The following is a 13,423-nucleotide window of genomic DNA, read 5'->3' on the forward strand; positions in this document are numbered from 1 at the left end:
AATATGATTGCAAGTACAATAACATTGTAATGTTTGGTATATAAGTAAAATAATTATTAAAATGTAAAAAATATAAAATTGTAGTATTTAGTTTATAAGTATTTTATTGAGAATGTAATGTCAATATTCAGAATTACCCCTTTATATTAAAATACAAGTTTAATATACTTATATTTTTTTATTGTTAATTTTTATTATATAATATCATCTCTTAAATATATTTTTAATGTCATATATTTTTAATAAGCCCCTCCTAAAACTTCACCTTTCAATCGTTCTTCTTTCATTTTTTTTAAACCAATTTCTCTTTACTTCAATCAAACAAAGACAAAGACAAAGACAAAGACTTCCATAGAACTCCAGAAGAATCTCTTTAGAAAAGCAAACCCTGGAATTCTTATAGTTTTGGAAAAAAGCAAAGGAAGACAAAAAATGGAAGAAGGTAAAAATAACCACAACGAATTACACAATGTGAATATTTGAATGATTTTCTAAAATCTATTAATGACATTTGAAATTTTGAGATGGAGTATTCATATTTAATGCTATCAGATAAAAGTGAATTATAATTAAAACTTAAGGATACAAATACTTTGTTTTAAAAATAAATTAAAAGATGTATTAATTCATAAGTATGTCAATTATTCATAAATATGTAAACAAAATGATTTTTGTCATCTTATTTGGAAAAAATAGTTGAAACCAAAGTGTCGAGATTAATAAATTTTTAAAATATTCTGAAAAGTTTCTCAATGAAAGAAGAATATTTTTAAAATATGTTAGAATTTGGAAGAAAAGCCAAATTAATGATAGATAAATAAATAGAGTATCTTATATATTGATAGTGAAATTTTTAAACTTTGTAAATAAGTTTATATAACGAAAATATGTTCATTTAATAATTATTATGTTATTTATTAGTTACTAGTATGGAGTTTATCATAAATATTTTCTAATAATAAATACTAGTAAATGGTTAAATAAATAAAATAAAATAAAATAAGAAGTTGAAATTAATGTCGTCCGCAGCAATTGTGCAGACAGTCTTGACTTGACTTTTATGAGGAAGTGACATAAAAGTCTTTGGGCAATTGTCAAATGGCGCCGGCGGCTGGGAGTGTTCTAAAATTGTTTTGTTTACTAATACTATTGTTGTTTTTCCTTGAAGAAATTTACACACGTTTTTAATGTCCAAAACGCCAGTATAAACACCCTTTTGCCTAGCCAAAGAACGATACGTACACAAACCTGTAGTTATAAGTGAATTTTATAAGGCAATTATTAATTAGGTGGGATGATACTTAGGTAGAAATGTTAATAGATAAGATATTCGTTATTTTTTAAATAAATTGATTTAAATTTGTTTAATTATCAAGATATTTAAATTTTATAAATATTCGATTAAATTTTTGAGGTAAATAACTTACGCATATAAGTTGAACATATATACAAAAATAAGATTTAGTTAGAGCTTTTTAAATAAAGTTCATTAGCACTTTCATTAAAAAAGATTGAATAAAAACTAATATCAAAATTGATATATTTGTTAAAAGTTAAGTATATAAAAATTTGAATTATTTGAATATATTACAGTACTTTATTTAAATAAATTTTTTAATCAAAAGTGTAAATCAACTGATGCTAATGAAAAATATTTTATTTGTGATGGACATTTTTATGATAATTATTTGCCCACCGGATGTAATAATAATTTTTTTACAATTAATATATTCAATTATAAATTAATTGAAAGGATAAGGTTTTAATTGAATGTGATAAAAAATTGATTTATTTAAAATTTTTTGAATAACTTAAGAGTTTTTTAAGTAATAACCATTAAATTTATCCAATAATTATATATCCCTTTAAAAAATTAAAAATAAAAGTAATGGAACAAGAAACATTATTTTCTCATTTTTTAGTAATAAATTGTTAAAAAGTATATGAATTTAACTGAATGTAATATAATAATAAAAAATTATTTAAATTTTCATAAATAATTTTAAAAAAATTTTAAATACCATGTTTAAATTTTACCATTAAATTTATACAACAATTATATCTTCAGTTAAAGAATTAAAAATAAAAGTAATGGAAGGAGAAACATTACTTTCTCATGTTTCTTTTTAGTAACAAATTGCCAGAAATAGAATTGACCATTCCAGGAGAAATAGAAAGGTTAAAATTTGAAAGATCCAAAAGCAGCAACAAAGAATAGAAATGGGAAAAAGTGGGCGGCTTTGAAAAATGGGAAGAAAGTTAGCGGTGGATGAAGACAGCAAAAGAGGAGGTTGGAATGATCTCAACGTCACTCATACATGTATTCTTTGAAAAAGAATACATCAATTATTAAAGAAATGTGAACCAATGACTTTGATTAATTAATTATTTCGAATTGATTTTAGAAAAAAATAATGAAATATTTTTTAGAATAGAGTTTTGTTAACTAATTTCTTTTATCTAGCTGTATTCTTTACAAGATTAATCGAATTTAGTTTTTATTTGGATCCCTAACTGTTGAGAATAATTGCATTTTAATCTTTTTATCAAATTCTCTGTTAAAATTGACATAATATCCACATTATAAAATCTGTGGTAAGCCATATTAATATTATTGTCATTTCATGTAAATATTTTCTCAAATGTTAACAAAAAAAAAACTATTTTAAAAAGTTAAAAATTCAAATGAAATAAGTTAAAAATTAAGAATAAAGTGAAACTAGAATAAAAGGTCAGGAATTATAGATAATATTTATCCGATAATTTTATTTGATTGAGAAAAGATATTTGCTTAATATAATAATCTTAAAATATACTTTTATATTATAAAAAAAAATTATACACATCTCCTTAAATTTCGATCATAATTCACTTTTAATACCAATAGTCTCCTGTCTCAAAATTATATAATATATACCGTTGGACACTAAATCCTGTAAACTTTTAGACAATTTTGTCGCACAGTTAGTTTTTTTGCTACAATCATCATCATCATCATCATCTCAGGTTTCTTCCCAAGATCTGAGAAGGAAACAATAGAGCAAGCAAGAAGGAAACAAAGAACCAATGACAACAAAAACCCAGTAAAACCCCACCATAGGCGACGACGCGACCATCGTAGGCATGGGACCAAAAAAGTAGCTATGGGTTTGGGACCCAAACATCGCAGCTTGCGGATTTGACAAAAGGCAAATGTAGTAGTATAATTCTTTTATTTATTTCTGGATTACAAGAAGGAGGAATATAACATGCATCGACAGCACAGATGACAAAGCAAATTAGGAAATTAACCCATAAAACCAATGTGCCAGGAGAGTTTGAGAAGAGTGGATCTGAGGTCTCATTTTGTGGTGGTGACAATCAGGCAGTTTTCTCTTCAACCAAAGAAATGCTCGTGATCCAGTCAAAGAGTCCTGGTAAGCACGCGACTGCGAATTTGAATCATCACAGCTGCAGAAAACATTTGAATTTTTATTGGATCTAGAAATTCTGCACATATGCTCAACAAAGTCATCAATTAAAATGGGAAAAAAAAAACAAACAAACAAAGCCTAAAAGAGAATTAATGAAAGTGAACTCAAAAAAAAAAAAAAAAAGAAGAAGAATTGAAGCAAAAAACACCGCTTGCTTGTAATTATTTCTGGTATGCATTGCTAAAGACAGAAACATAGACAAACAAACAAAATCTCAGCTACAACGATACATACAAAGAATCACTAAGCAAATTGTTGCTCAAAAGGAGAAAAACAATGGTGTTCTCCAGTGCTGCGAAAAACAAGGATCCCTAAGCCTGAGGTGCTCTTGGCCTTTTTACCAGAGAGTCTGAATTTTTGCTCCAATGGCAGTGGGGATCCCCAGCCTCTTAGAAAGAGATTTATGACCGTTTTCTCTCAAATTTAACTGATAGCATGCTAGAGAAATTTAAGTTAAACCCAATCTTCGTACAATAAATGCAAAAATTGGAAAAAAAAACTTCGATTTGATGAGGAACCCAGTCAAGTTATTGTTTTATTTGTTTATGGATTTTGGAGATGAGATTGAATCAAAAACCCTAGCTTAGGTTGGGTAGGGATTGGGGAATTGGAACTTGTTCGGCATTTTGAGAGAAGCCAAGATGGATTGAAAACCCACAAGTACAGCCGCGTTGGGTGATGGCACTCAAATTACAGAAAAGTGTTACGGGCATTTTAGTCCTTTAATAAAATTTATTAATAGTATTTAAGATTTTAGATGAATTATCAAAAAATACTGGTTAAGAGAAGATATTCAAAATGGAACGATTTCTCTCTATTTTTTTCTGTCCTTGATTAAATTTATTTTTATTATATTAATTGTGTGCTGTACACTACATGTATAGACCAACTCATACATGTACAATTTAAAAGTCAAAAATAGAATAATTCTTTATTAATATTTTATTTTATTTTATCTTCCTCGTTCACATAAGCCCTCCTTTTCTTTGGCCCTTCTCCGTTTCTATTCTTTCCTTGCTTAGTTCCTCAAAATTTACACTTCTTTTTTTCCTGCTGAGCTAGCTGCTTCTTCTTAGTTCGAGCTGTATGCAATCGTTGGTGCTTTGATTTTCAACTTTAAAGAAAAAGCCAGGTTAGCTCAGTTCAGTGATTTGGTTTTTATTCCCTTTTTATGGTTGAAACTCAATTATTTTGCTATTTATTTTCTATTTAAATTTGAGTTTTGGCTTTTTTATTTCTTGTATCTCTCTGGGTTGTTTTCAATTTGTTGTTGCAAAATTGTACGGAATAGTAGGTGAAGCTAGTGGAATGCTTCTTGTTTTTAGTTTGAGAATTTTGATTATAATATAGCTTAGGAATTTCTTTTGGGTGACTTTCTCTGAGTTATTGGGTGTATTTGGTTGACTCAGTGGAAGAAATTGAAGTGGTAGAAGTGGGGATTATTGTAAAAGGATAAAAAAGAGGAGGTGGCGGGTGATGATTGATGGGCAGTAGAACGGTGAATATTGGTATAGAAAATGACAAGAAAGCTGTAACAGCGATGCCGAGCTACGTTCCTTCAGTACCCACTTCCAATCCCAGGTATTTTTACACTTATTCTAAATTGGCTTTGTTCTGAGTTTTAAATTTGTTTTGATTTTTTATTGTTTATGAGTTTTCTGTTAACTGTTTTGTACTAATTCATTGATGTCTTTCATCTTCCATATGAGCTTTATACTGGTGAACTCTTCATGTCTTCGGTTGTTTAGAAAATCCTCTCTTTTCTTTGTATTGATTTGTTGTAAGGTAGAATTGGTTGATTGTTTGAGGTGAAAGTTTTTGATGGGAGGAGGAAAATTCAAGGCTTTTATGTTTGTTATAATTATTGGCCATTAATGTTCCTAAGGGGTTGAGTCAGGGAGTTGATATATTGTTTTGTTGTCTTCTTCTTGTTGATTTGTCATTTGTGTCTAAGGGGAGACAATGGTATTATATTGACTGAAAGGTTTGCGTTATGTGATAAAGAGCCATTGTTTTTTCCATCTGTAGGTAGTTTGGTTGTATGGTTATATTTTATAATTGCCTATCTGTGGATGCCTCTTCAAGTTAGCACTTGTAAGCACCCATATTAAGCTGAAAGCATGTAGAATCCTTTTTTATCATTATGCCGGTTGACTTCTGTTCTACACTGGTTTTTGGTTTATTAACTTCTGTTTCCTGATAGTATTCCACTTATGGCAAGTTTCAAAAATCAGTACTATTTCGGAGTGTGAGAATTTCTCTTTTTTTTGAGTTAGAGTTTGACCAAAACATGCTAACCGGTCTTGATAAGAGGTTGATCAAAATATGATCCCAAAACTGGGATGCTGAACATTTTGTATTGATATGATTGTGAAAATGTGTGGTTGGCCTCATTATGATAAATAGAGGCTGTTTAAGAATGTAGATGTTTTTTTTTTTTTGTGCTATGTTACACATCATGGAATATTCCTATTTAGCTTTTTCTTCTTGGCTTGGGAATATGGACTTGATCTTTTACTTATTGGATTATATTGCTTCACTTTAGAACATGTGGTTTTGATGACTTATTTCAGTGGCAGAGGCAAACACCATTCATTCTTCTTGAATACCAGACTTAGGAACCCTTGTGCAATCTCTTGGATTTTGCATAGATGGCAGAAATATGTAGTGATGGTCTTCAAATTTCTACTAACGGACATATGCAAGAATTTCATTTTTCATTTCATGGAAACTGAATTACATTATGCATTCTTACTACTTTCCCGCTAAACTTATGACTAGAATATGTTGTGTATCTTGTTTTATTTCTTCATTTTGTAGCATGAATGCACTGTCTCTTGCAACTTACCATCTATTATGAGTAATATGGATTGCTTAATGATTAGCTCCCAGTTCTTCACTCCTTATTGGATGAGGTTGTAGGCTGTAATTAGTACCAGACCAAGTTCTCAGCAACTTTTTGCACACAATATCTGAAAAAAATCATTTTCTTTTCTTTTATCTTCTGTTTTATTATTTCAACTCAAGGATGTAGCTTTCTATAAATGTGATTGCCAAAAGGCATAAAATTGAGGGTAAGGTGAGGGAAAGCAATTCATAAACCAAACGTTTTCAAGATTTCTCCTGTGGCAGTGTGGCTTTGCTATTCCTTTCATCAAAGTTGCCATCATATTGCAATGTTTACTTTTCTTGTTATGAAATTGAAGTTAATTGCGGATTTAGTGTTTTCTTTCTTCTTCCTTTCCTAAGGGACCTTATTTTGATGTTTATTATTGATTGGCAATGTTCTTGTCTTTAGATCCTCTATTTAATCAAATAAAGTCAAGTACCCCAAGCAATAGCAGATGCTGAATTTGGTGCTATAAATAAGGTGGGCATTTATCTCCTATAAAACGTTGTGTTTGTGCTTCAAACTTTTAACATAAATTTAGTTACTTAGAGTTCTCTGTGCGTGTGTGTGTTTGGGTGGGGGGATGAAGACGCTTGCATCTGCAGACAACAATCTCTCTGCTGCCATTGTGGGCTCACAAACATTAACGCTTAAAAAGGATACCCCACCAAATCTTGTATCTTTATCAGCTGGTCGGGAGAATTGGGAGAATTCCAATATGGCAGATGCCAGTCCTAGGACTGATACTTCAACAGATGACACTGATGAGAAGAATCAAAGGGTGATGCCTCTTAACTTTGATTTCATGTATAAAATTCTATGTTTAAGATGCATTAGTGATACACCTTTGCTTCTTTTGGTTTTAATTTTCATTTAAACTTATGGATTTCAGAAGTTACTTCTTACGTCATTGAGAAATAAAGAAGAAAAGAAAAATTGCATGTGTAGCACACTCATGAAAACACACACACACACACACACACAGAGTGCTGGAGAATTTGCCTGCTGGCTAATAGTCATTGTGAATGCACCAACCTCTTGTGCAGTTTGAAAGAGGTCAAACAAATGCTATTGTGGCCTCTGATTCTAGTGACAGATCAAAGGATAAAACAGATCAGAAGGTCAGAGTTTTTTTAATTGGAAGAACCAGAATATTTGATTGTTAAAGCAGTTTATCCATATACTATCATGTTGAACTTATTATTTCTCCTTCTCAATGTCTACTTTGCAGACATTGCGTAGGCTTGCTCAAAATCGTGAGGCTGCAAGAAAAAGCCGGTTAAGGAAAAAGGTATCTCATTCATTACTTGGTTTAATCTTATCAATTTTACCATTTTTTTATACTGAAGCTTTTATGATATTCTAGTGGCAATTATCTAGCAATGTCCAGTTTCTTTGTGTCTTATTATAAGTTACGTTTAGTGGTAATTTATAAAATCCATTGTAAAGTTGTGTAACAAGTACACGCTTATGTCACACCTCTAACTTCTATTGGTTGCCCCTCTCAAACATTATAGAAATTGAAAAAAAATTTTCGTGTCCAGATGAATGGAAGTAATTTCCTCAGGGAATTTTTTTTGTTGGAAATATGAGGAAACTATGTTGCTCTGACTCTTCATTTTCCTTAAGGTATCCTTGTCTGACTCATATTTGAGGGACATGGATATGGAGGTCTGACCCTCCAAATAAAAGGAAACACTTAAAGAAAAAAAATAAAATTAAATGTGTCCATGTCAGAGACATACCCAATCTGAGTCACAAGCCCTAGTCCGAGTAACATAGGAGGAAAGGGCAAAATTACAATCAGTTTATGTTTTTTTTTCCTATAATTAAAGCTCAGTTTGCAGAATTTATTAGCGTATTCCTTAATTGATAACCATTTTCTGCTTTCAAAATCTAGGCATATGTGCAGCAGCTTGAGAGTAGCCGACTGAAATTGACTCAACTTGAGCAGGAGCTGCAGAGAGCTCGTCAGCAGGTTTCCTTTGTTTTAACCCCATCAATATTGTGATGTATCTTTTACATTTTTTGATGTTCAGGCTGATAATACAGTCCATTATGCCTTACATAACTTTTTTCTTTTTTTTTTCCCACTTTTACTGCAGGGCATATTTATTTCAAGCTCAGGAGATCAATCCCATTCAATGAGTGGAAATGGTATCTAAGCTTTATTAGCCTTTCCTATTGGTGAATTTCATAGTTGGAATTTGAGAATCAGTTTTGGTGATTTGTTGCTAGGGGCTTGGAATTCAAGTTTATTGTGTTGTTAGTTTGTTGGAAATGTTACATTACAGTAGCTATGCATGTGTGGATATGCGTGATTACTGAAAAATGAAAAACAAGGTACAGAAGATACTGTTTCTGCTTGTGTCAGGCGTTGAGTACCATGTTAGGGTATTAAATTAAAGGGACAGAGTTCATTACTTTAAAAGAGTTTCAAATGCTGTTCTAGCTTGGGTGTCTGTTGTAGAAATAGTTTATCTGTTTCTTGCTTTGGTCTTCATGGTATTTAAGTTCTAATATTATTGGATAGATGTTTTTTATTGCTGAGTTTTTATCTACAATAAAATTTGGTGCCATCGTTTGGCTTGGCCTGGATGTGAAGTGATTGTTGTTTTCTTCTTTTTATAATTTGGCTTCCATATGTGTGAACTTTATTGACCTTACTGTTTCTGTTGTTGCTATGTGATAGTGAATTATGTTTTTATGGTTTTTCCGTTCTCTTCCCTTTTTTTCTTTGAGACAAAGAACTAAAATTAAAAGGAAGCGCTTTTAATCTTTTCATTTTTTAGTGTCTGATTTTGATCTCACTATCTACCAATGCATCTACCATGCTAAGATATTGTTTTTATGGACTGCTGGTACAGGTGCCCTGGCATTTGATGTTGAGTATGCACGGTGGCTGGAGGAGCACAATAGGCAGATAAATGAGTTAAGGGCTGCAGTCAATTCACATGCTGGTGACACCGAACTTCGCACTATTGTTGACAATGTCACAGCACATTTTGATGACATTTTCAGGTTGAAAGGCATTGCAGCAAAAGCTGATGTTTTCCATGTCTTATCAGGAATGTGGAAAACACCAGCGGAGCGGTGTTTTCTGTGGATTGGTGGCTTCCGTTCATCTGAGCTTCTTAAGGTGAGCTCCAGTCTTCTTCTACAGAGGGACTGCTGTCATGGTGCATGCAAGGTTTCAATATTTGGGTGCCTCAGAAAGTGGTCCCCCAGAATTTACACATCGTAACTTTTTTGGAGTTAGATTTATTACTAATTTGCTGGGTTTTGAATCTGAACATTTACTGAAGAAAATATTTGGGGCTTTGCTGCTTGCTTTTACTTTTTGTTATATGCATTTTGCTTCCTAAAAACTTGTTATTAGGCAATGGGTGATCCTTTTTTCACGTATGTTTTGGTCAAATGTGAATTCTTGTTGCTTGGCAGGTGGGAGCCACCGAAAGCATGCATTGAAGTCGGGTCACCCTAAAACAAAAGGAAATTGTAAAAGTTGAATCTTTTATATTTGATTAAAAATAAAAAATGTTTAAGATGAAAAATCAATTCACACATAGTTCTCCCATAAAAGTAAAGTAATGCGTTTTAGTGTTCATAAAAGTTAAATATTTAAATTTTAATATTTCAAAAATGTTATTTTTGTATCCAAAACATTTTTACCTTTTGCTTCTGGAAGTAGAAGACAATTAGCAAAGGTAACAAGCAACTGGAACTTTAATTTTGATTTTAATCTAGTATTTTCATAAGAAATGTGGTCCCAACTCAGAAAAAAGGACAGTTAGGTTAAGCTCTTCTTTTTGCATTGTCACATTCAGTGGGTAGTTTAGCTTCAAAATATGTGGTCACCTGAGAAAATTTGGAGGACTGGAGACAAATTTGTTGTGCCACTGAGCTGGATGTATGTGATGGCAACCAGGTTTCTTGGGATGCTGGGGTGTTTGCTTTAGATTTTCTAATCGAAGCATTAAGATATGATGCTCATAATGCAATAACAGTGCGCTGTTTCTGTTGAATGCTGTTCAATAGAGCTTGTGCTGCCTTTTGCCCAGTTTGATTATTTGATGTGTTTGAAACTTAGTTTTATGTTTCAACAATATATCGTCATTTAAGATTAAACAATAAAAAAAAATTCTGAAGTTTGTTTTCTGCCTAACTGTATTATGGGTTGATTGTATATTTTGCAGCATAACCATCATCTTTGGGTAGTATTCTTATTAGTAGACGCAGAGTGATTTTCCTTGCCCTTGATGCAGTTTGGTTCTTCAATTGGACTGTTTATGCTATTGACATGGAAAAACCAGCATTGAACTGGTTTTTGATACATCAATGACCAATTAGGGGTTTTTTTTTACCAGAATGGGTGGGATATGAACTTGTCAAAATGACTTTTAAATCAAACTAAGTTAACTTTTTCATATTAACTTTTTCCCTTTTTTTTTAAAGAAAAGATGAAAGGTAAAAGTAAAAACAATTTTTGTAAGCTTAGCTTTTTGTAATTTTTCTAATGATATGAATTCCTATTTCTTATCTCTTAAGTTGTTATTTGTAAAATTGTTCAAAATATTTTATTATCTTTTACATAAGCTGTAATTTTTTTTAATAATAATATTTAAAATATTTTATTAACTTACCAACAATTGACTCAAATGATTTGATTGTTGAACCATTGACCCGGTGATGTGAAGCCTTGAATCAATTGTCTAGTCTGATTCTGATAACTATGGTTTCCTTTACTCAATTCTAGCTGTTTTATACGAAAATATGTGATGAACTAAACTGGCTTTACCCATTTTGTTGATCTTTAAGCTATTTTACATCCGTTGTTTACTTTATCCTAACATATCCACATTTTACACTTTAAGTTTACCTGGGATGGTGCTTAGATCCTCCAAATTAATATAAAACATTGCCAAAAACATGTCATACCTGTGTAAGAAACATACACCTGTATTTGATGATCCTGAGTCCATGTAACAGAGTCTCAGAGTTCTTGATTTTTAATGATTAATGTAAAATTGTGTTGTTTTCCCCTTCTTTTACTCTAAGATAAATTCTGATGCATAGATTTTTTCTTCCTATGTTAGTTTATTGATCATTTTTAATCTTAATTGATTTTTACGCAGCTTCTTGCGAATCAATTGGAGCCTCTAACTGAGCAACAGTTTATGGGTATCCACAACTTGCAGCAATCATCCCAACAGGCTGAAGATGCTTTGTCACAAGGGATGGAAGCATTGCAACAATCTTTGGCTGAGACGTTGACCAATGGCTCGCCTGGTCCCTCGGGATCATCGGGGAATGTGGCAAACTATATGGGTCAAATGGCCATGGCCATGGGAAAGCTAGGGACCCTTGAGGGGTTTGTTCGTCAGGTACTTTCCTTTTGGGTGCAATATGACATTGTTTCCAATTTGTTTTTCTATATGTTATGTGATTTGATTGTTGGAGGGAGGGAGAGAGAGAAGAAGAAGAAGAAGAAGGGTGATCTCCGACCTGACCAATTTGAACCTTTTCTTTGTCCTCTTTTCAAACAGTGGGGTAACAGTTTTCTTGTGTGGATATCCCGTCTTAACATAATTAAGGTGTTTGTTTATAAAATGTTAAAATTTGATGTGAATGGTTTCAATTGTACTCAGAATAAAAAGCAAGTTAATTTGAATAATACTTGCATATAATCTTCTGTGGTTCTAGATAGAAGATGTCTGTTCTCATGATTGAAGAAGAAAATTGTGATACTTCCTCATTTTACAGCATGTAAAAATTGACCATTGCAATATTTGTGAGCACGATAATGTCATTTCCCTTTTTAAGTGTGTAAATGCAATTTTCTTTTGTATAACTGTGTATTAGGTTTCAAATCAAGTACTTTTTCTAGGTTGGTCACCAGGCTGATAATCTTTTTTTTTTGGGTACATACTAGGCTGATAATCTGCGACAGCAAACACTGCAACAAATGCACCGTATCTTGACCACTAGGCAATCAGCTCGTGCCCTTCTTGCAATAAATGACTATTTTTCTAGGCTTCGAGCTCTCAGTTCTCTCTGGTTGGCTCGACCACGGGAGTGAGAAGTAGATATATTCCATTGTTTGAAGTTACTCTCAAGATTGACTGTCCTTTGATCAAATTTTAATCGTGTTCTCCTGGAGCAATGCTATGGTTTCATGTGGGTAAATTGCTCTTCTTCGACTTTTGACATCTTCAAGGATGCAACTGTGGTGCAACTTGGTCACTTTGTTGTATCTATAGGTACTTGTTTTACAGTTGTGTTGGGAGGTGGGCTTATCTTTTTGAATGAACTTTCTTCTCCCTTTCTGATCGAAAAGCTTGTTTTACGAAACCTTTTTCATGTTCCAAACATGCATACAATAGTTACACAACGATTTCTTTGTTCTCGTCATTATGGACTGGCCATAAGAGTCTTCCATGTTTAATTACACGTTCCAAAATCTTTAGACGATGGTGCCTCAAGAATGTCGAAATGAGTGTTTTTGTTTTTCTCACTTATTGAAAAATTGACGTTCTTTCTTATTTAGAAAATTTTAATCTGTTTGTGTATTATATAGAGCTAATATCTTAATTTTATTGGAATAGAGAGATACAATATCTCTATATATCCATAATGGATTATTACATAAATAATTTTTATTTAAATTTAAATAAATTAAATTTAAATTTATATTCTATCTCAATTATTTGATAAATGTTTTGTCTAATTATTTAATTACGAAGTATCAGAATAATATCTAACATTAATTAATTAAATATTAGTTAATCATTCACAAATAATTAATACAATTGCATGTCATGTGGATGCATCACATCTAAATACAACACTTCTTACTTGTACACATTAATATCAATGTATACAACTTTCAATTTAACTTGTTATCCATTTACTGTTATACAGAGAAAATGGAATATGTGACTAATGAGAAAAAGGTATCGTGAGTAGTGAGAAATTAAGTTATCATTTTACTAAAATAACACTACTCAAGTTCTTGTCATATCTTAAATCATTTTAATCACATAAGACTTTGCATCTTTGA

The 13,423-nt window shown here is 31.7% G+C and overlaps 1 protein-coding gene and 1 long non-coding RNA gene across 5 annotated transcripts; one reads left to right on the forward strand and one right to left on the reverse strand.

Moving 5' to 3' along the window:
* LOC18598519 lies at positions 3,178-4,193 on the reverse strand. Its single transcript, XR_001927851.1, has 2 exons — positions 3,708-4,193; positions 3,178-3,450 (listed from the first exon to the last, which is right to left on the reverse strand). It is a non-coding gene; the product is annotated as an uncharacterized LOC18598519 (long non-coding RNA).
* Positions 4,430-12,831, forward strand: LOC18598520 (transcription factor HBP-1b(c38)). 4 transcript variants are annotated; one of them, XM_007028076.2, is made up of 11 exons: positions 4,430-4,605; positions 4,883-5,054; positions 6,772-6,843; positions 6,953-7,144; positions 7,410-7,484; positions 7,595-7,654; positions 8,264-8,341; positions 8,469-8,520; positions 9,231-9,502; positions 11,499-11,747; positions 12,296-12,831. In XM_007028076.2, the coding sequence occupies exons 4-11, from the start codon at positions 7,082-7,084 to the stop codon at positions 12,440-12,442; spliced, it is 996 nt and encodes a 331-aa protein (XP_007028138.1). In that variant the 5' UTR covers positions 4,430-4,605; positions 4,883-5,054; positions 6,772-6,843; positions 6,953-7,081; the 3' UTR covers positions 12,443-12,831. The 4 variants fall into 4 exon arrangements, with proteins under 4 accessions (XP_007028138.1, XP_007028142.1, XP_017977404.1 ...); XM_018121915.1 differs by having other exon boundaries at positions 4,431-4,605; positions 6,913-7,144; XM_007028080.2 differs by lacking the exon at positions 7,410-7,484.

This window comes from Theobroma cacao, chromosome 5, assembly GCF_000208745.1.
Source record: "Theobroma cacao cultivar B97-61/B2 chromosome 5, Criollo_cocoa_genome_V2, whole genome shotgun sequence".
Taxonomy (NCBI): domain Eukaryota; kingdom Viridiplantae; phylum Streptophyta; class Magnoliopsida; order Malvales; family Malvaceae; genus Theobroma; species Theobroma cacao.